General features: G+C 32.9%; 1 protein-coding gene across 1 annotated transcript; it reads left to right on the top strand.

Moving 5' to 3' along the window:
- On the top strand, positions 1–21848 carry LOC128211530 (unextended protein-like). Its single transcript, XM_052916428.1, has 6 exons — positions 1–1348; positions 3622–3765; positions 7652–7783; positions 9457–9612; positions 10957–11037; positions 11998–21848. Exons 1-6 carry the CDS (start codon positions 19–21, stop codon positions 12738–12740), a joined length of 2586 nt encoding a protein of 861 aa, XP_052772388.1. The 5' UTR covers positions 1–18; the 3' UTR covers positions 12741–21848.
- The last annotated feature ends 216 nt before the right edge of the window (positions 21849–22064 follow it).

Here is a 22064-nt window from a genome sequence, read left to right on the forward strand (position 1 = left end):
GTCACCAACTTAAGAGAAATGGCTGAACACTACCGATATTGTTTATGTTTTGCGGTCGCAATATTTACATTTTGTAGCGTTTTTGCGGATGTGCCACTCGCAGAAGTTGACGCAATGGCAACGCTTTCATCTGAGAGTCAAAGAGACTCAAAAGGATCGGTCATCCTACCGGCCGATACCGAGCAAGAGGTCCTTTTTGTTGGACGAAATTTTTCCTCGAATACTGAGGTCGCGTTCACCTTAAACAACCTACTACGAGGCGAGCACTGTGAAGATGATGGTGATATAAGTGAAACATTTCATGTTGATACTGGTGGATTGAATATTACGAATAAAGTTAAGGCTAAAGTGACTCTACCAGTGTTAGAGAAAGGGAGTTATTACTTTATCTGTATTAAGCAAGTTCAAGGAGAGGATACTTCCTGGATTCACCAGGGTGATGATCCATTTGTTAAATTTTCTGTAGTAAAGGTATCGTCAACATTTATGCCAGTATGGCTACAGATGATATTTATCACCGTTTTGTTGTGTTTGTCAGGTCTTTTCAGTGGATTGAATTTGGGATTAATGTCTTTGGACAAGACAGAATTGCAAATCATCGAAAAATGTGGAGATCATCAAGAGAAAAAATTTGCTAAAGTTATATCCCCTCTTCGAAAACGTGGCAACTTTTTGTTATGCACTCTTCTACTTGGAAATGTTCTTGTCAACAACAGTTTAACCATTCTGTTGGATAACATTTCAAACGGTCTCGTAGCTGTTATAGCGGCAACAGCTTTTATTGTTGTGTTTGGTGAAATTGTTCCACAGGCAATATGTTCAAGACATGGCTTAGCAGTTGGTGCAAGAACTAGATTTATCACCTACTTCTTTATGATCTTAACTTTTCCGCTATCTTTTCCGATCAGCTTGTTGTTAGATAAGATTCTTGGTGAAGAAATAGGACAAGTTTACAATCGTGAAAAATTACAAGAATTGGTAAGAGTGACTAAAGACTTCAGTGCACTAGATGATGGTGAAGTTGCTATCATTTCTGGAGCTTTGGAATTGACTAAGAAGAGAGTTGCGGATATTATGACTCCAATTGAAGATGTGTTTATGCTCGACTATAATCACATTCTGAATTTCGACACAATGTCAGAAATTATGAAAAAAGGCTACAGTAGAATACCTGTATTTGACAATGACAAGGGAAATGTTGTTGCTTTACTAAACATCAAAGATCTGGCTCTGATAGACCCCGATGATAATACGCCCCTGAAGACAGTGTGCAAGTACTACCAGCACCATCTTCTGTTCGTGTTTGATGACCACAAGCTTGACCAGATGCTTCAGGACTTCAGACAAGGTATTCACTATTTAATAGTCTAAAAGTAGTTAAGCTTCTCATACATATATATTAAGTAACATTTTTTCCCACTGCTTGTCAAGGATGACATTTATTGAATAAACAAAGTTGGAGTGTGTTTGTTTCAATCAGGCTGGTCATGGTCGAGATTCTAAAATGCTCTTCTGGCAATACAGACTTGTAGATCATACACGATGTGCATACATGTATGCTATCCACTGCAGTTACCATTATATCAGTATCATCACAAACTTATAAATATTATAGGTCAGTGGTTTCATCTGCCAAATAATTAATGTAAAGTTGATGTTTGCATAAATTTATAATCATATAAGTTTTAATCAAAACACAAGAAATATTTAGTTGACAGTATTTATTACTAGCAGCACCCTTCAATTTCTCTGTAGCCAGAGTTGTAAGTTATGTACATGTACTTGCCCTGATATATATGTGAAATATAATTTTTCTGTGATACAGAAGTTGAACACATTTAACATGAATCAAAATGTAGTGTATTAGTGTTGAAAGTTATAATAAAAAAGACGAAAAGGATTCCAGAGTGCTCAATTCTGTGTGTTCTGTTTCTGGTTACATTTAAGTTTTGTAATATTCCTTTGGAATCTTGGTTAAACGGTCTGATGTGTCAGTAAAGAAAGGCAGATTTCTTTTAAAATTAAAGAATCGGCACTATTTCAACACATTCAAAGAATGCAAATCATGCAGTTTTGATAGCTTGTTATGTGAATGATATATATGGTGTACATGTAATTATGTATGGTGAAAGTGTTCAGAATATGTGCCATATGTCTGTTTAATTTAAACATAATTAGTCCTGAGATAGAAAAGCATGTTCAACTACTTATCAGTGTGTGTTTTGTGCAATTTACTGCCTTCTAAAGGCTGTTTCCCCTTGCTTGAAAATGTCCATTTTTCCCAATTTGATAAATGCAGATTATGTTAGTGAATAAAAAAGCAGTGAATTTCTTGAAAAATAAACAAAATCTTGACAAGACTAACTCTTTCGCAGCATAATATATGCATAAGAAGGTGAAAACATGTATATTTGCCATTATATTTGCTATTTTGATCTTTCTGTGTATTTTTCCCAATCTGGACTTTTTTCACAATTTGCAAGGCACAGGTGGTATATTTAAAAAAAAAAATCACTGCTAATAAGAACTCCCAAATTACAGAAATTCCAAAACCTGCATGTAAGGTTAGACTTCGTTATAAATATAAATATTTTAGTCTTGTCTGTGTGGTTTGGTGAAATATTAAACTGTGGAATCAATTAATAATAGTCTATACTCAAATAAAGGTTTACCTTTCTTAATGTTCTGTGTTTTAGTGAAATATGAAACAGTTCAATCAATTGGTAATAGTCTATCTTTGGTTGGCATTCAGTGTTTTGGTGAAATTTGAAACTATTGAATCAATTTGTTATGTTCTATTCTTGGTTGGCCTTGAAGCTGCTTAATCTATTTACTAGAAGCTTCTGGAATGTTACACTACTGAGCAATGTTCATTTCCAAATAAAATCATGAGAATTAATTGTATCTTCTTTTTCCCATGAAGTGACATTTGAAGTTCTAAAATGTTACACAGTCTGGGTTCTAATTTTATTTACTGGTATAGAATAAATTTAAACATTTTTGCTGTCGGTACAATCATTTGTTTACATTGATATGAATGCATAAACTGCCATTGATTTGTATCTGCAATCAATTGCAGATCAATGAATGATTTGCTTCATATCTTGTAAAGGTGCATTTAGATTTAACATTTTCTTAACCTAGGACAAACTTTTTGGAGACACCTATTTCATCATCATTTTAATGTACATGTTTGTGGGTAGATATTAGAGTGTTTCAGGGTGATTGGGTACATAATTATAGAAGTTGGAGTCAGGCTGACTCTCTCAAATATTGATCTGTTGGAATAGGGACCCAGGTCTGGGGCCATCATGGCCAACAAACAGTCTCACGTACAAGGCTGGACTCAGACTCAGAAAAATCACTTTTATTAAATTAAAAAATCAGCGAATTTTATCATCAAAACTCATGTATAAAGAAAAGTACAATGAAATAGAGGTTTTGCAAATTCGCACCGGACTCGGAGTCTGAAACGAGTCGTGGTACCTGGAATCATGGTCCTAGGACTCCTTAGTGCCAACCATGCTTGGTTTCTTTCTTCCCTGTACCAGTGGTCATACGTGTATTCAAAATGAAGTACATGTAATCATCAGTGCATGTGTGCCGTTGTACATTATTCAGGTCACTCCCATATGGGCATCGTGCGCAAGGTGAACAATGAGGGAGATGGGGACCCGTACTACGAGACGCTTGGAGTTGTCACCCTCGAAGATGTTATCGAAGAAATCATACAGTCAGAAATCATCGATGAAACCGATACATTGTGTAAGTACATGTATGTACTTTGTTATTTATTAATACACAGCGAAGCACTTATCAAAATTGAACTTCAGTCTCATTGACAGCATCAAGCATTAAACAATGCCTTAAGCATTCAGGCATGGCCGTACTAGATCACATATACGGGTCTATGCTATTGTAGGTACAGTACCATAATCATCACATTTGAAAGTTTCATCTGTATAGTGAGTATAAACATGGTACAAATATACTGAAACAGTAAACACTCATGTACTCAAGTTTATTGTTTTATTAGGAGTGCTAGCTACAAAGATTTGACTGAAGTGGTTGGCTTAAGACACACACCCTTTAAGTGGTAGTGTGAGTCATTAAGTGGGGTGGTTACATGTACAGTACACCTACACAGTGCAGTCAAGTCTCATTTCGCAATTACATATTATAAAAAAAAAAATTCAATTTATGTACATAATTAAAATGTTTGTTCCAAAAATAGAACATTGAATATTCTCATTTATATACGGAGATCAGAATGTTTGTAAGGCTAAAGAATCTGCCATACAAGATTAAACACGCATAAACAAAAAAACTAATATTGGGAGAAACTTATTTACGAGCGCATGAGTAGGCATGTCAGTTAGATATTGAGTAAAGGTCACATTAATTTAATTAAATTGATCATATTAATTGTAGAATCATACAGATTGCCTCAATTTACAAATAAGGACATGAGCTTTATAATAGATACATGTATAATAACTTCTCAGAAATGCCATTTCATATTGCAGATTGTATGATATAGGTGCGGTGATAATGTGGCCCTCTTTATCTTTACAGTATTATACTGTAATAACCCCTCTTTCTAACCCAAAGGTGTACAAGTGTGCTTTTTTGGCAAATTGTCTCTTAAACCCAGAAAATAGTATATTTGTTAATTTTTTTAACTTAGCCGAAAATAGCATTATTCTAATGTATCCATATATTATTTTATTAAATAACATGCATGTAATCTTACTGCTGGTGTCTGTATAATTAGCATTAACCTGTCAAAAGAGGTAAATTGATGAATAATTTGTCAGTTTTCTGACATACAGACATTTAAGAAGAGAAAGATAAATGTTGAAGTCTGTTGTATGACAGCTACATGTAATAATTTATTAAGCACTTATTTTGCATTTATGTAAAACACAAATTCAACTAAGTAGTTCTCTATTATAAGACCAAGTACAAAAAGACAAAGAATGTTTAACAGCAGTAAAGTTTAATCAGATACTTAAGAAAAACATCTACATTAATTTTTTCTTGTTTTTCTTGTTTATCTTGTATACATAATTTATCATTGCAGTTAAAAGTTTAGATAGGGTGTCCTTATTTAAAGCATGTATCTTGAAGTTGTTATCTATCAATTAAACTTACTGGTAAATCAAGACATGGCTTTTTTCAGTACATACCGTACTTTTTGGTATACATTTGTTAGGGAAGTAACTACATCATAAGTACAGTATCTTCCACCTTGTCCCTGTCTTATACCCCTGCCCCTCCAGCCCGGAAAAAATGCTTATTCTATCAGTGAGTGGCATATTCATTATAAATAATAGAAAAGAGCAAATTACTTTCTCAATATTTTGGTCAGCAACTTGTTATCATATAAATCAATGCTGTCGTTTGAGGGTCGCAGTTTCCACATATTTAAGATATTGGCTACTAGGTCTCTCTCTGCTCAGGGACTAAGCTGAGACAATGAAGACTTGCCAAAGATTGATTTTACAAGCAATTTATTTCCTCCTTATAGTCTGTCATTCATCGGGCAAAATAAGCTCAGTAGCCTCCAAGCCCTGCACTCTTACTATTTTCCGTGCTTGCTGAAATTCTGATTGTTATAAGGCAGGGCAGTTCAAAAGCACTTTTATAAGAAATTAGGCTTGTGTATCCACAAGTGACTTCCTAAGAATAGAAATAGAAAATCATGAACCCTTTTACTAATCAGAAGGATACCAGACTGCTCTTAAGAGAAATAGTTCTACAAAGTATATATATACATTTTTACTACAGTGTAGTCTTTCAATCCGAGCTGACTTAAAAACAAAACATCAGTGCATTTAAATGAAATAAGGCATACCAATACATCATAAATAGCTATGAAAAAGGCACAGGGTGAATTCTATGTCAGATTTTCAATGAGAGAATTGTCCAATTTGTCGAAAATAGGTGAGAGAATTTTAGTCTCAGTGAAATTTTTAGTAAGAAATAGACAATGCAGTGATAAAAGAACATTTTCTGACCTGACATTTTATGAGGTTTTCGGAACGCTTCCAATATTGTAGACACTTATTAAATGCAGATTCAAAACTGCATTAACAAAACTATTTTGGGTTGCAAATAGTCTTGAAAACAAGTGGGTAGGTGAAAAAATATTCATACCGCACTGGCAAACGTTAGTTGACAGCAACGCTGTTATTCAAAAAACAACATGAGCGTCCATAGGCGAGAACGGCGCTCTAATTCGATGAACTGCAAAAGCAAAAAGGCATACAATACACAGACTAAGAAGGAGTGTGAGAATATATCACATTTTCTTTACCATTTAGCTGATTTTTATGCGAGAAAGCGTGAAAATCCTTACAGGAATTATCCCTGCATGCAATGTCATGTACATGTATGGTAGCTTCTCAAGAGTCCCTGTATGTGAGACTGCACGAGAGTCTGAATATGCAAAATACAAATTCACAGTTTATCGTTGTTCTGATTTACCATGCAATATTCACACAGTTTCTTAATTAGAAAAATAGTATGAAAGTTAGTTACATGTGAAATTGTAGATGGTTTCAAGCTGGTAAAAGACTGAACAAAAACATCCACTCATCTCTAGAGAAACTGGCTCTCCTTGCCAGTCAAAGACCAGGGTTTTCTCTGTTATAATTGCCTGACTCTTCTTGCATGTCAAAGGGCTTTCGGAACTGATTGAACTCAAGAGTCACAATATTTCCATTATTAACACGACTTAACGTTGCCTTTATAGCCAGGAGACCATACATTAATAGATATTTACCATAAGTTAACAATCAATTTACAGAGGATGATTATTTATGACTTATACTTCTGACTTTAATGTTACATACTGAATGCACTTACCAATGAAGGATGGTATAACATTTAGGTAACAAATAAATTATTAATGCACAACTGACTGCTAGAAGTCTATTCCAGGCAAGGTTCCAGGTTTAATTTGCCTGATTTACATTTGAGAATTGGCCCCAATTTCTTGAAACTTTTTAAGTCTTTTATAACAGGATTCAACTCTAAAGCTCACTACTTTTGTTTTTAGATTTTTTTTTATACTTTTAATAGGAATTTATCTTAATGATACTTAAAAATATATTTTTCATTTATCAAAATCAAATTTAAGTATTTATTTCGTCTTGTTGAAATAAGCTACATGTACTTTAGATCTTTTATCCTTAAGAGCTTCGAGAAAATGGGGCAGGATGCAAGGGATGAAAAGGGCAAATTGCATCAGGCTTTGAAACACTTAAATATGATAAACTTGACAGGAATAGATAGACATTGTGTTTTTAATTGAAGCAATTTAAGGTTTTAGTTGTCAAGTATGTAAAGTGTGTACATGTATGTATGTAATTTTTAGCATACATGTTTTTTTTAAACAACAAACATGAAATATTTATTAACTTAACCATTATGGGCAAGGATGTCACCTGGAAATTTATGATCTTAAGCATTATACGACCTTTACAGCTTTATGTGGCCCTGAGTTTAACTGATAAATATTAACATTAGGTTAACTTGAAACTTGAAGCTGATGTTCATAATACATTATGTATTACATTACCATTGATATCTATGAAACAGCTGCTTTCTGATCATGTGACAAAAAAATGTATGTTACATATTTCAGGTGACAACAGCAAGAAAATCCCGCGTAAGCTTCCTCGGCAGGACTTCAGCTCATTCATACAGTCCCATGACGATAACCAGCAGGTGATCACTCCCCAGATGTCCGTCGCTGCGTTCCAGTATCTGTCTGCATGTAAGATATATATGAATATTTTACATCTATATGTGAATATGGGTATAAATCTTGCCTCCCGCCTTCTCCCATCCCATTTTAAAATGGTCTGATATCATAGTTTGCATTAATAAGGGGTGAATGTGAAAAGGTTCTAAGTGACATTAAATAAAGAAGCAGATAGAACCTTTTCACTTTCACCCCCTCGATTTGTAAATAGGTGAATCTTAACCTATATCAATACAGTACCGGGTATATTGAAAATGGTAAATAATACCATACAATTTTCGCACAACTGAATGAATGTCAAAAACATGACAACAAAGAATCATTATTTTTAACATTCAAAGTGAAGCATTCCAGTATTGAGGGCAAGATACATGCTCACCTTCAATCATGGAACTCATGTTTTGTCATGTCAGATCAAGGCTTTGAATTTTTTTGACGGCTATCAGATTGTAAATTTTGAAAAATCAAAGTCATGTGCATGTATGAATCAAGGCTGTGTCAGTTGCATAGAAGTTCAGCACTTTACAGCACTTGATCAAATTGCACTTCTGTAATACTTGCTAGTCTGCGCAAGATGCCACGGGCCCAAAGAAAAACTCTTCCAAAATTGCTCCCATTTGTTGAGACTGTACCGGACAGATATTTGCATGTACTGGGAGTGTGTGATTCTGGCTTTATTACAGGAATAAGTGGCCTGTGTTTCAAATATCTGTCTGCTCAGACTGGTGCAATTAAACCTGGAATTCAAAACCAGACACTGATTATAGAAACCAATAAATAAGTTGGTCTAACTTTGGCCGAAAGGGGAAAGTCTGTAATGTATTGACTGCCACTGATAGCTGGCCTTTCCTCGCTATATTGATTGCTGTATAGCACCTATATGAGGAGTCCTGCTACTGCTGGTAACTGGTAATTATGTGATTGCTTTTTCGGACAGCTGAAGTTTAGCGAATAAATGACTGTCAGACAGCGAGAAATATTTAGATGACTTTTACTGACCAATTTGATGCTCTTGTATTTTCTTGCAGTTATTTCAACTGATTTAATGTTTATTAGTAAGGTGTTTATCCCATGCATCTTTTCAAATATTGCAAATAATACATGGAATTAAATGTGCATTTATATATGTATTTGCATTCACACAAGTGGTTCTTGTTTCAAGACTTGAACTGATTAATAGTTATTTAAGCGATCTTGTAAAAGATGAAACATGTTTAAATTGAGTTTATTTATTATTATATCATGCTGATGAAACACTTGAACAGTAACTGACAAATACTTATTTGATAAGAAATTTGTAAAGACAAGGCAAATTTTATCCAAATTTCAATTGAGTCACTAACGTTTTTTGGCAAAATAAAATAATTCCCGTGATATTTTGAAATTTTAATGATTTTCCATCACGGTCTTACCCTATTTGTATTTTAGCCAGGCTTTAAAAAGGGGCAGGGTGCTACGGGTAAAATAGGTGCATAGGACTGTGAAGAATTTGAAAATTATGCATTAAACTCTATGAAGTCAGAGGGTGCCAATGCTAGTCTCATGAGGGCAGTTTATCAGGGGTTTTACTACAAAGGAAATGATGCAGGACTCTTTTATAGCTCAGTAGCTAGAATCTTACCCTATAAAACTGGAAAGTTCTTTTATTGTATGCATAAATTGAATGTTTATATTTTCCATTGCAGCTGTGGAACTGTTCTTGGAGAAGTACATATCAGAGAACATTCTGAAGAAGTTGATCAAGCAGAACATTGTCGTGGAGCTGAACCCCCAGAGTCACAAGGAACACTACCTGTACCGAGAGGGCGTGCCCGCAGATTACTTTGTACTTATACTGCAAGGTATGTGATAAATAATATATTGTACCACAAGGACCACTAACTGTACTGGGAGGGCGTGCCCGCAGATTACTCTGTTCTTTATTTGCAAGGATTAAGGGATTTAAAAATATGAGAGTATTATAATACAGTATATATAGTATTATAAATGGAAAGTTTATCATGGAGCTTCCACTTATAGCTTTATACTTTACTATAAGGAGCCATATCTGTACTAGAAGGCTTGCTAGTGGAAAACTTTCTTCTCATTCTGCAGTATACAGTGTTGTACAGCATGGATTTTTTAGCTTGACTATTTAAAGAATAAGGAGAGCTATGCTACGGTACACACCCAAGTGTCGGCGTCACACCTTGGTTAAGGTTTTGCAAGTAAGCACACATAGGTTAATATCTCGGTAGCTATAGGTTAATATCTCGGTAGCTACTTGATGTATTGCATTGAAAGTTTGGATATGTATTCCCAACAATCTAACCTACTAGATTAATGAAGTTTGATGACACTTTTTTAATATAATGCAAATAATGGGCCTCTATTAATTGACTTAGAAATTCTGGTTAAGGTTTTGCATGTAAGCACATATTGGTTAGTATCTCAGCAACTACTTGATGTATTGCATTGAGACTTAATACAATGGTATTCAACCACCCACCCTACTTGAATCACCAAGTTAGATAAATGTATTTTGCAAATAATGGCCCTTGATCATTGGACTGAGAAATTCTGGTTAAAATTTTGCATGTACCGGTAACCACTTTATGTTAATATCTCAGCAAAGAACATCATGTATTCCATTGATATCCAATCTAATTTGCAGTGATCCATGCATGTTTCGCCAAAACTTTTCAATCATTACACTGAAAAGTGGCGGAATAGTCGAGCGCCATGTCTCTGTGACAGCTCTTGTTGTTCTTATATTGCTGTGGGTAAAAAACAACTAAAAAGTTGGGGGGGGGGGGGGTCAATTGAAGACATAATACAAATAACTTTGAACAAAATATAAAAATTATTGCCCATTAATAATAAATGTGGCTGCAAGAAATGTTTACAATAGGAACTACTTATTGCTGGGCCACTAGCTGGAAACTCTCAGCTCTTAGTCGAATGTTATTCTTGAGTCATTTCACAAGAATCTCTTCCTTTAAACATCATGTGACAAGTTACAACTTTACTTCCTAGCCGAACTGGATGACATATATAGATAATATTGCTGATTTTCATATCAAATTCATATCACCTAGTAACAGAATCTGTTTGCTATTGGGATATTGTCTCTTCAGTTTGCGCAATTTTTTTTTACATTGGTGTCAAGTTTTAATTAAGAATTTGATTAACTGGTTATATTTCAGGTCACGTGGAGGTCAGCATTGGCCGAGAGCAGCTTGTCTTCCAAGGCGGACCCTTCACTTACTATGGACTCAATGCTCTTAGTATGATTTATTGATTTATATGACATACGATTTTAAGATAAATGCTAAATGATCATGTACATGTACAAATGTTGGTATTTTACTCTCACCAAAGTCCCTTAGGTACTTTCTTATGGCCTCTCAAAAAACACTTAGTACTAGCTTCTGCCTTAAAACCAGGGTCTAAAGTGATTTTATAACAGCTTTTATCACAATCAAGCTAGAATAAATTTTTATAACCTAAAAGCTGAATTCTTTTATGTCCCATTTAGATGTCTAATTTCACTGATATTCATTCCCTCACTGTGTAACCATTGGTATCAGAGAATCACATTGCTGTTGGTCCCTGAAGCGCTATAATAAGGGATTATTAATATTAATGGTTATTGTTTAAAAATTGATCATTTACCTCAAAGGTTGTCGATAATTAATTTCATAGACCTTGAATTATATCGTCCTATGTTGTTGTTTTTTCTGAAAGTACCGGGGTAGGTTACATTCAGTGGAACAACTGTACATTTTTCTTCTGTCTGGTATTAACCCACAAATCTCAAAGGTTATCACGTGAAAACATTATTTCTCAATTTAAATAAATTAAACTCAACAGACATTTCCGGTATATATATGTTTCTGCACAATGTCAGACAGAATTTTCTCATTTATTCATTGTTCCGGATAGAAGGTAACATGCACTTTAAAAATGTTTCATGAGGCATATTTTCCGACACCAAAATATTAAATAATGGATTTCTTATTTCAATTATATGATCAAACACATTAATCGAAATTGCTTATCCAAATAGTTTTGATGATCAGTTTTGATTTTTGACCAAACATAATTTAAGACAAGATCATCAGCACTTCTAATAGTGCAAAAGATTTGAAAATATTGATATGAGGAATATTGATTTGTGTCGTACATTGGATGGTTTCTCAATTTCAAAATAAGATGATAAAATATGTAACTATTTTCTCTTGCAGAAGTGAGTAACCAGATCCTGAACCCAAGCAGTAACAGCGACTCAATCTACATAAAGATGGAGCCATACATTCCTGATTTCTCCGTCAAGGCTGTTGACAGCTTGCTCTTCCTGCGTATCAAACGAGCCCACTACATTGTTGCGAGACGAGCTACACTAATGGGTCGAAATGAATTGAACAGCATGCAGGAAGAAGAAGCCTTTGCTAGCGAATGGAGTCATCTGTCGAAGATAAATCAATGTAGCCACAATAGTACCGAGAATGATACATCAGTCGAGATTCACACGGAGAATGAAAAAGCAGACAGAGAATTTGAACCGAAAAAGCCATCGTATACAAGTAATTGGACACCGTTATCTAGTAGAAACGACATCTCGGGATTGAAACGGAGTGATAGTAAAGATTCTAATTGGAGTTTCCCGCACTCAGATAGGCAAGAGCCAGATTCTTTAGAGAACACAAATATGATGGAATTAAGAACTAGACTGAATGAAAATCAGGAAAATTTTGATGAGAAAGGTGAAAATAAAAAGGCTGATGTGAGTAAAGCTGATGACAGTTTGGAAGTCAGAAATGGCGACAGAACTAGAAGTGGTGATGGGGCGGAGGGGGTTGTTGGGGATCGGGAAGCTAATTGTGGGAGACCGACGTCATGTCATAGTGCAGATTTCGATGAGGATGGTCGGAACTTAGGGGAGTTCACTCCCCTTGTAAGTAAAGTCGAAGCTGGGGGTGACGCATAATGTGAAGGAAACTCAAGGCAGTGGGAGATTCAGACTGGGCTATTAGTTATGTGATTGTTAAGCAAATATTGTTATTTTGTCGAATAGGGGCATCTTTTGCAATAAGGAATTTTAGTTTTTAACTTTTAACAAAAAATGATATATCCTTGCATTGTTGGAACATCCCAAATGTAGAATTATTTTCATTTCCCCAGCCTTTTTGTAACTCTGTGTTCTAAGACTGATATTATTTCTATCAAGCAAATTTATATAAAAAGAAATAAGATATTCAACTCTGATAATATCAGAATACAACTAAAATCTATTATTTCAAACAAGCTCTGTTCTTTAAAACAAGCTCCCATAAGAAAATAGCTGTATAGTTTGTTTTTTTATCTAATAGGAATTTAACACATTTCTTTAAATTGTTAACAATTAGCATCTTGTTAATGTTTTTTTAAACCATATCAATTTTGCACTGTTATATTCTCAATGTGTCTGCAAGCAGCAGATTAAGAAATCAAATTGATGTTGTATCTTCCTTTTTACATTTATAGTTTGTCTGTTTTTCAAGCCACAACAGTTGAGGTATTGTCGTAGCCCTGGTGTTATTATTGCTGTCTGTGTTTGTGTGCAAAAAAGCGACCCTAACTCAAAAAACATTAAAGATATTCCAACGCAACATTGTACCCATGTTGCCAGGAAGATACACATGTGTATGGCAAGGCACATAACTCTTGCTTTAATAATTGGTCAATTATGCCCCTTGTTTACTGGAGAAAAAATGTGGTATCTGAGGCAATCTGGTCTTTAGCTCGACTTTAAAAAAAAATAAAGAGATATATACTACTCACCCTAACTCCACTGTCGTGGTTAGGGTTTTGCATGTAAGCATCTTTAAGTCATTATCTCAGCAAATATATCATGTTATGCATTGAAACAATAGATATGAGTTTCCAACTATCTAACCTACTTAATTAATGGAGTTAGGTTTACAACAGTGTTTTGATAATAAATATGGGATTTTCTTATTGAACTAAGCTTTTTTTATTTTGCATATAATTCAAATGATGGGCCTTTGTTATGTGACTAGAATTTCTGGTTAAGGTTTTGCATGTCACCAAATTTTATAGTGGTCCATGTATGTTTCATCAAAACTTTGCTATCCTTAAACTTATAAGCGACAGAATAGTCAAGTTCACTGTCTCTGTGACAGCTCTTGTTTTAATTGCAATCAATTTAAACAAAAAAATTGTCGGTGTCCGGTTAAAGTTTTAGGGCAAGTTGGGATTTTCACTTATAAGTCCAATACCCTTCATTCAATTGACTTAATACTTCACACAGTTGTTCATGGCCATCACATGATGAGGTTAGATAACTCCATATTATTCTTTACACAGATTATGGCCCCTGATTGACTATGGAACTTAGGTTAAAGTTTAAGGGCAGGTTAGGTTTTATTAATAACTTCTATACCCTTTGTTCAATTGACTTAATACTTCACACAGTTGTTCAGGACCATCACACAATAAGGTTACATAACTCCATATTATTTTTAATACAAGTTATGGCCCCTAATTGACTTCGGTTAAAGTTTTAGGGCAGGTTAAAGTTTTAGGGCAAGTTGGGATTTTCACTTAAAACTCCAATACCCTTCATTCAATTGACTTAATACTTTACACAAATGTTCAGGACCATCACCCAATGAGGTTACATAACTCCATATCCTTAATACAAGTTATGGCCCCTGATTGACTTAGGTTAAAGTTTTAGGCAAGTAAAAATTAAGGGCAAGTTGGGATTTTAATAAAAAAAAACTTCTATACCTTTCATTCAATGCACTTAATAAAATTCAAAATTATTTACGACCATCTTACAACAAGAAACACAACTCCATTTTAACCCTAAATACAAATTATGTCCCTTGAATATATATATATTTTTTTTTTCTAAATTTCTTTTGACATTTTTACAATCTTAACCATATTTTTACTAAGGGAAAACTAGGAAGGCTGTTCTATATGGCTCTTGATTTTTTTTTGATTTTTTTTAAATTTTATTTTAATTTCTTTTGAAAGGCATATTTATATATTCTTTACCACATTTTCATAATGGGAAATCAAGTTATTTGAATGACTTGCGTCATTTTTCGGGTGGTGGGAGGGCAGCATCAAAGTCACCTTATGTATTGAATAATTTTAGTTAGATTTGACATAAATAGACCAAACTTGGTAATATTACATTGTTATTGTATTTACTTCTAAGTCAAAGCGACAGCTCTTGTTTAATATTTTTTCACTCCATCTACTGCACATACAAAATCTACTACTTTATGTTCACAACTTCAGGTACATTATTATTATACGATTATATTTGGTGTATCATTTTAATCATGAGGCTATTTCTAAAGAAGTCATGGACTTTTTTTAGATATAACGTTGTTAATAATGTATGCAAGATGTGTCATGTATTGTTTCATGTTTGTTACGGGTCGTTGTTTTGTTGCTGTAGAAGAGTTTACGGTGTATATAAATTCTATGGATAAAGGCGAGAATTGAATTGCATTATTATTGTAGTAAATGTTTACTTGCCTTAGATATTTGATTTGTTTGAAGTAAACAATTGAGAAATTTCACTATATGAAATAATGTAAACAAAATAATTAAAAAGGGTGATTATTATATTTTTGTGAATATTGTGATTTCTATATAAATTTTAATGAAGTTTTTTCTTAACTTTTGTAATGAAAAACTCCCAATACTGTATTCCTTAAGATCTCCCCACATTTTGAAGTTGAGGTTTTTTAAGGTTCAGGGCAAATGGGACCATTTATGTATTAGTGGTAAGGTTAGGGGCCAAGTTCAAGGAAAAGAATGTAAGACTAGAAATATTTTCCCGCCTGAATGTCATGTTGCCGAAAAGTCCTCGCTTAGTTTATGATGGCACTCTCAAGGTTTTTTTGTGAAACTTTGCCAAGATTATATTAGACTAGATTGAAATTATCATGCATTGGCAAATTCAATAGAGTTTTCATACAGGTGATTGTATTCAACTTGAGGGAATATTTGTAGATTTCGATAAGTTCCTTATGAAATCAAAATCTGCATAAATGGAGTGGGCCGTTTCAATTAAAATCATACTTGTTTTTGGTCGTAAATTGAAATCAAATAAGTGTCGATAGTTTGCTTAATTTGCTACATATTTGAGTGAACTGGACTAAAGCCAGTATTAAAAATGAACACAAAGTTCAGAAAATAATAAAAAAACAACGACGTATTGCTATTAGTGACTTTATACAGATTTAAGATTATTTAAGTTACGACTAAGGTCTTTAAATGTAATAGCCTTCAGGAGAGTTGAAAACGACCTTTGGATCAAAACACAAAAAGTACAATAATCCTGGTTTAAATTACTTAAGAGACATTATTACATAATAAATTACATAAACTTTTTTGTTTTATGATGTCATTTTAACATGGCGCTGTGATAGTTAATATGTGACGCAGAGTCGAATATGGCAGAATTGCAAAAGCTTTAATGTGGACAAATGTATTTTTCAATATGAATTGCTTGCAGATTTATACTAGGTATATAGAAAATACATTTGTATTATAAATGGCATCGCAACCATGAAATAACTTTGTTATATATTTTTTAGATATAACTACTGTAAACACTTTTGATGTGACGTCGTAAATGAATGGATTTGAAAATGTGTGTGCTATTATGTGAAGGCTTCAATGTTGTTGATCATTGAATTACTATTTATGATATAAATAAAATCCCATTTGTTGCCATTCAATGTGAAATTTATGAAAAAAACTTTACTAAAATTCATAAAAACAACTTGCACATTTTTGTTTTTATTAAATGTAGAAAACTTGTTTATTAAATTCTGTATTGAATGACCACTCATGTCATATATCCTTTATGTATTAAAATGGAGACTGCTTGTTATTTAATTATTGGAAATATATTGTTGATAACTTACCTCATTAAATGGCATTGCAGAAAAATGTTTTATCACAGTAAATACTCAAACTGATGCATCTTTTATGATTCGAAATTATGAATTGATTACTCTGTACTTAATGTTGGTTGGATTATTTTTTAACTAAATTAAATGATTAGGCTTTCTGCTAGATAACAAACTGTTCTACTGCTTTTAACTTTGATCTTGTATGAATTATACAATCTGCCTTTTATTACTATGCATCACCCCATGTGCTAGCTAGATGGCCATCTTATCATCCTAAGTGAATATTTCTTGTTATAATATGTATTTCAAATCTTAAGATAATTACTGGTCAGTTAAGACAAAGTGTTGGTGATTTTTCAAGTTAGACTTTTAATGTCATCTGTGACACTCACTAAATATTTAACTGAAATTCTTGATATGATATTTTGCCTTAAGCTCATTACGAAGATGACACATTTATCTGTAGTTGTATATATTTTAGACTTAAGTGTTATGGGATGATTTAAAAAGTGCAAGTTATATTGAAGTATTTTGTCCTAAATTTCTGTATATAATTATTGTTTTAAAAACATGCTTTATTTAAATAACTACAAAATGACAAAATGAACTGTTGCTACAAATATTGTTTATAACCATAATGGTATTAAGTTTAGACTTTATTTATTGTACAACTGATGTACAGAAAGATTTGTTAACTGATGCTCAGTCAATCCTGTTGATGATAGTGTGGCCTTGTGCTGTGGAGGAATTCAGAGTGCTCGGAGAAAACCCACTTGTATGGCTTGGTGCCCACCAACCAAACTCAGAATGGTCTTTAACTGTATAACCATTTTAGTATTGCTTATTTGTGCTGAATTGTTTCTTCTGATTGTGAGAGAATTACAAATAATCCATACATATACGTATATATATATCATGATTTCGTATAAAGATAAAACATGTGTACATCAAACAAATCTGATAGCATACAAAATTATGTGTTAAATGTTTTGGGAATCTATATGTGTACAGTTAAAAGATGTTTGTATTTTACTTCAGCGATATGCTATTGATTTCAGTTTAATGAATCAGTCAACTGGTAGAATAAGTAGGCATTCTAAATATCTTTTAGTACTTTAGTAATCTATAACAAAGATAACAATATATATATTGTGAATGTAATGCACTCAAATATCATTCAGTGTCCTAGTTATTAATGTCTCGCTCATTGTGTGTTTACATGTAATAATAATGATTGATATTTTTCTTCATCACTGAAATTCAGTTTGTTTTTCATGCAAATATTTTGGCAGCACTATATCGTAGGTTGTTTTTTAATGTATTGGAATTTTATACCGGGTAGTTTATTTTTGCCATAGTTATTAACAATGTATCTTCATACTTTAAAACACAAAGAGTTAACATATAAAAACAAATTGAAAGTTATAAAAGAGCCATACATGTATGTTCTTTGTACCTATATGTTGTAAGCTTGTCTGTTTTTTTGTGGAAAAATGTTACTTATGCCTTTGCGGCATTGTGCAAAAACCTTGGGTCGGGCCATAACATTTCAAGAGATCCATATGTAGCTTTGTTTACAGCTGCACTCTCACAGATTTTCCAATTTGACAACTTTTTCACTTTTTGTCTCAGAATCAGCTGATTTTGGCATCAGTATTTTAAAATCAGTCATATAAGATAACACACAATATAACTGATCTCAATTATTTGAAACACTGCCAAAATTTTCATTTTTCTGTAGCCATAAAACATCAATTTTCAAATGTAAATATGAAAATTGCTGTCTTCTCTTTTGTCACCAGTCTTATATTACTGGTTCCAGAAATATACATATAAATTGTCTCGTTCCAAGATGAAAAAAAGTTGTCGAAGCAATCAATCTCTGAGAGTGCAGCTTTACAGGCTGCCAATGTTAATACATGTATTCCATAGCTCTTTTATCAGGTTACCATCATCTTAATCCCCCAACTCTGCTGAGAAAAATGGACGAACATGAGAACCCACTTGTATAGCTCTTGTGTTAATTATTTCTTAATTTGTAGTACTTGTGTTGTTGAAACGTTTCAATGTGATCTCATTGTCGTAGTTTTTTCTTTCACATGAGCACTGAATTATATTGATTATTTGTACAAAAACTCAACAAAAAAGAGAGTATCCACTTTTAAAGGCACTCAACTCAATGTCTTTTATCTACCTTATTTAATACAAAATAGTTATACACTTTTTGTACTGTATATTTGATAAAGTATTCTATGCTTACGTTGAAAGATCATTTTAAAATAAAGGGTCAAGAATTACACATTTTGAAACTATGGACTGCCTAGTACTATTATTAGAATGGAAATAGCTCATGTACATAAACTGTATGCTCTATTACCAGAAATATCTAAAAATAGATTTTTTAAATCTGAGCCAGAAATTGATACCCCATGTCTTAACATATTTTTGTTTGTGAAATTTAGTGAAATTTCAAATTTAATTTTTTATTTTTTTTTGGGGGGAGGGGCATTTTTACAATAAATCTGGCTGCCTTTAAGTTGGGATTTCCTCATCTTCAGACTGGTGTAGGTACTCTCTAGAAATATGTTTTCTATTACGTAGAAAGTGTGTATTTATGCAGACATTTAAACTGATCATTTTTAACTAGAAAAAGTAATGCATGGTTGCAAGCCAATGATATATGTGTACAGTTCAGTTGTAAATATTGCTCAAGATTATTGTAAATCAAAGGGAGCTAATTTGGATGTTAGACACTTTGAGCCCATATCCATTAGCAACAATATGATGAAACGAAAATTTCAGTTGTTTTTTTTCTGATAATAGCATCTATGCCAATGTTGTGAAGTACATAAAAATTAAACATAAGTTATTAACGCTTGGAATGTTGTAGTAAACAAAAATGCTGTTTAAACATAAAATGTGTTCACTCTTTAAGGCCTTGTATGTGGTTGTTGTGCAAATGATTACTCAGTGAACTACAATATGTGTTTATTGAAAACATAAAATGTACCGGGCTTACTACAAGTTGGTGCTAATTTGGAAATAGAAGGTGTTACATCTGATGTGTGCTAAGACCTCAATTTATGCATTGTAGCTGCATGCATGGAAATATTGAAGAAACAAAAATGAATGATTTCTTGTGTTCCTGTGTATTTAAAGCATACATCAGTATTTTGGCTAAACACACTATTTTACACATGGTTTCTGTCTCTAAAATAATCTCAAATAAGGATTCAGTGGCACTCTCATAATTACATGTAAAAATTGAGTCACTATTCACAATACTTCAAAAGTAGTATTTCCACATAGGCAGTCAGTATTGTTCAAAATGTCCAGTCTGTCTCAGTATTGTTTTGCTTATAAGACCAGGACCCAATGTCTCTACAATGCTCAACGCAATCTTAACTCATTTCACCTTATAAAAGGAAAAAAATATGGCCAATATAAAAACAAAATTTGGATGGCGGGGGTGACATTTTTTTCTTTTCTTAAAGGACTGTTTCATCATTGAATATGTGTTAATGCTCTTTCGTATTGCATAAGGGACCATAACCATGTGTTTCTAGACAAATAAAAGCCGTTCCCCAACATGACCAGACCGATACGCAGATCCTAGTTTCAATATTTTTATTTCAGTCAATAAAATTTAAGTGGTGGCGGAAAAAAGAGGTGCAGGTGGGGATGAAAATCTAGCAACTAATCTATAAAGTCTAGTCAAATCTTTTTCTGTTTTTCTTTTTTAAAAAAATGCATTATTTCATAGAATATGTTAATTGAAAGAACTTAATATTCCAATTATTATGTGGTAAAATGAGTTGAGATTTAGATTGTCTGAAGTAAGTTCCATATCTGAATCTACACTCAGAAAGCTAAAACACTAAAACATGGAAGAATGTATACTCTAGCATTCTTTAATCATTTGGTGATATATATATATTCAGCAATTTTCAGAATCAATGGTTTGAAAGGAGGAAATTTACTATGACATTTAGATGCTGGGATTTAGTTTCAAGTCTAAACTCAGAAACAAGTCTGTAAACATTGAGTCTGGTCAAAATCTGGTCATTTTATAGAATGTGATTATAACCCATTTAATCACAAGTATAGCAGTAGATCTGCTGTAAATTTCGGTTTTATCTTGTTTGTTATTTAGCAATTTTACTGTTCTAAATAATAGTTAAAAATATCATGTAATGAGTCAAACATATCTTGGAGAAGACATATACATGTAGATATTTGTTGGGTTTTTGAAGGATTGTAGTGTTATGTAGCACATTGTAGGCATGCTGTTTGAATAATTTTGTTTTTGTTTTGTTTTTAATTTATATATGACTTTGATTTTATGGAAACAAATTCTTATCTGCCATAGATGTACATAAGATTAGGTTGCTGAAATTAAATTTTTCTTATAGTGTTTTCTGTACACCATATGCACTATTTCTATAAACAATGGTTCAGATTCTACCCTACCCCTTAAGAATTGGTTGAGATTTATGGAATTGTGCTGAATGTTATATACCATGATTATTAAATATGTAGACCAACTACGAATAATTCAGGTACTGTTTGTATGTTTGTAGAGTTTATTTTGTACTCATTTGTGTACAGGCTTTATTGAGTGCAAATGCTCTGTAGGGGGATTTCATCTATATCTCACATCCATAGGGTTAAACAACTGAATGATGATAAATCACTTATATTTATGTTATTCTTAAGAAATACAAAGTTAAATATAATAGGTTAATTTTAAACCATTAGATTTTAAATGGGCAAATTGAATTATTGTTTAGCGAAATTTTGATAAAACTACATGCATGCATACGTTTTGTAGAGAAAAACAGGAAAATGTTCTCTTTTTTCAAACAAAAAAAGCTTGTTAACTCTTATGTTTTCCTCATGATTATTGATATAGTAGTTGATACTGAATTGTTTGTTTTTGTTTCCATGATTATTGACATAGCAATTAATACAGGAATGTTTTGTTTTTGTTTTCTGGATTAGTAAGGTAGCAATTGATACTGTGTTGTATTTAGTTTTCAGGATTATTCAAATGGTAATTAGTATTTTGTTTTCATTCCAATGTTTTATACACTATATGTAGACTGTTATTGTGTTAAAGCAATTTATATAAATAAAAGCTTCATATTTTGTATTGTTATTTCTTGTGTGTTCTTACTATTAAAGTGGAAGATATTATTGTATGAATGGGATTGGTTGGATGTTTAAACCCTGGGTTACGTTGTTGAAAGAGCGTATGTGTTTGGTGGAAGGATGTGTTTGGTGGAGGGCGTCCAACAGATGGTTTCTGCACAATGAATCGAGTTTTCATTGATGGATAGTTGGGTCAAGGTTGCTCAGGTTTCTAA

Source organism: Mya arenaria, chromosome 12 (genome assembly GCF_026914265.1).
Source record: "Mya arenaria isolate MELC-2E11 chromosome 12, ASM2691426v1".
Lineage (NCBI taxonomy): Eukaryota > Metazoa > Mollusca > Bivalvia > Myida > Myidae > Mya > Mya arenaria.

Bases quoted from the DNA above. Each gene is read 5' to 3' on its own strand.
- LOC128211530 (XM_052916428.1), top strand. From the start codon at position 19: ATGGCTGAACACTACCGATATTGTTTATGTTTTGCGGTCGCAATATTT. The intron at 3,766-7,651 runs GTAAGTACATGT...TACATATTTCAG, and splicing joins CGATGAAACCGATACATTGT to GTGACAACAGCAAGAAAATC. The intron at 11,038-11,997 runs GTATGATTTATT...TTTCTCTTGCAG, and splicing joins CTATGGACTCAATGCTCTTA to AAGTGAGTAACCAGATCCTG.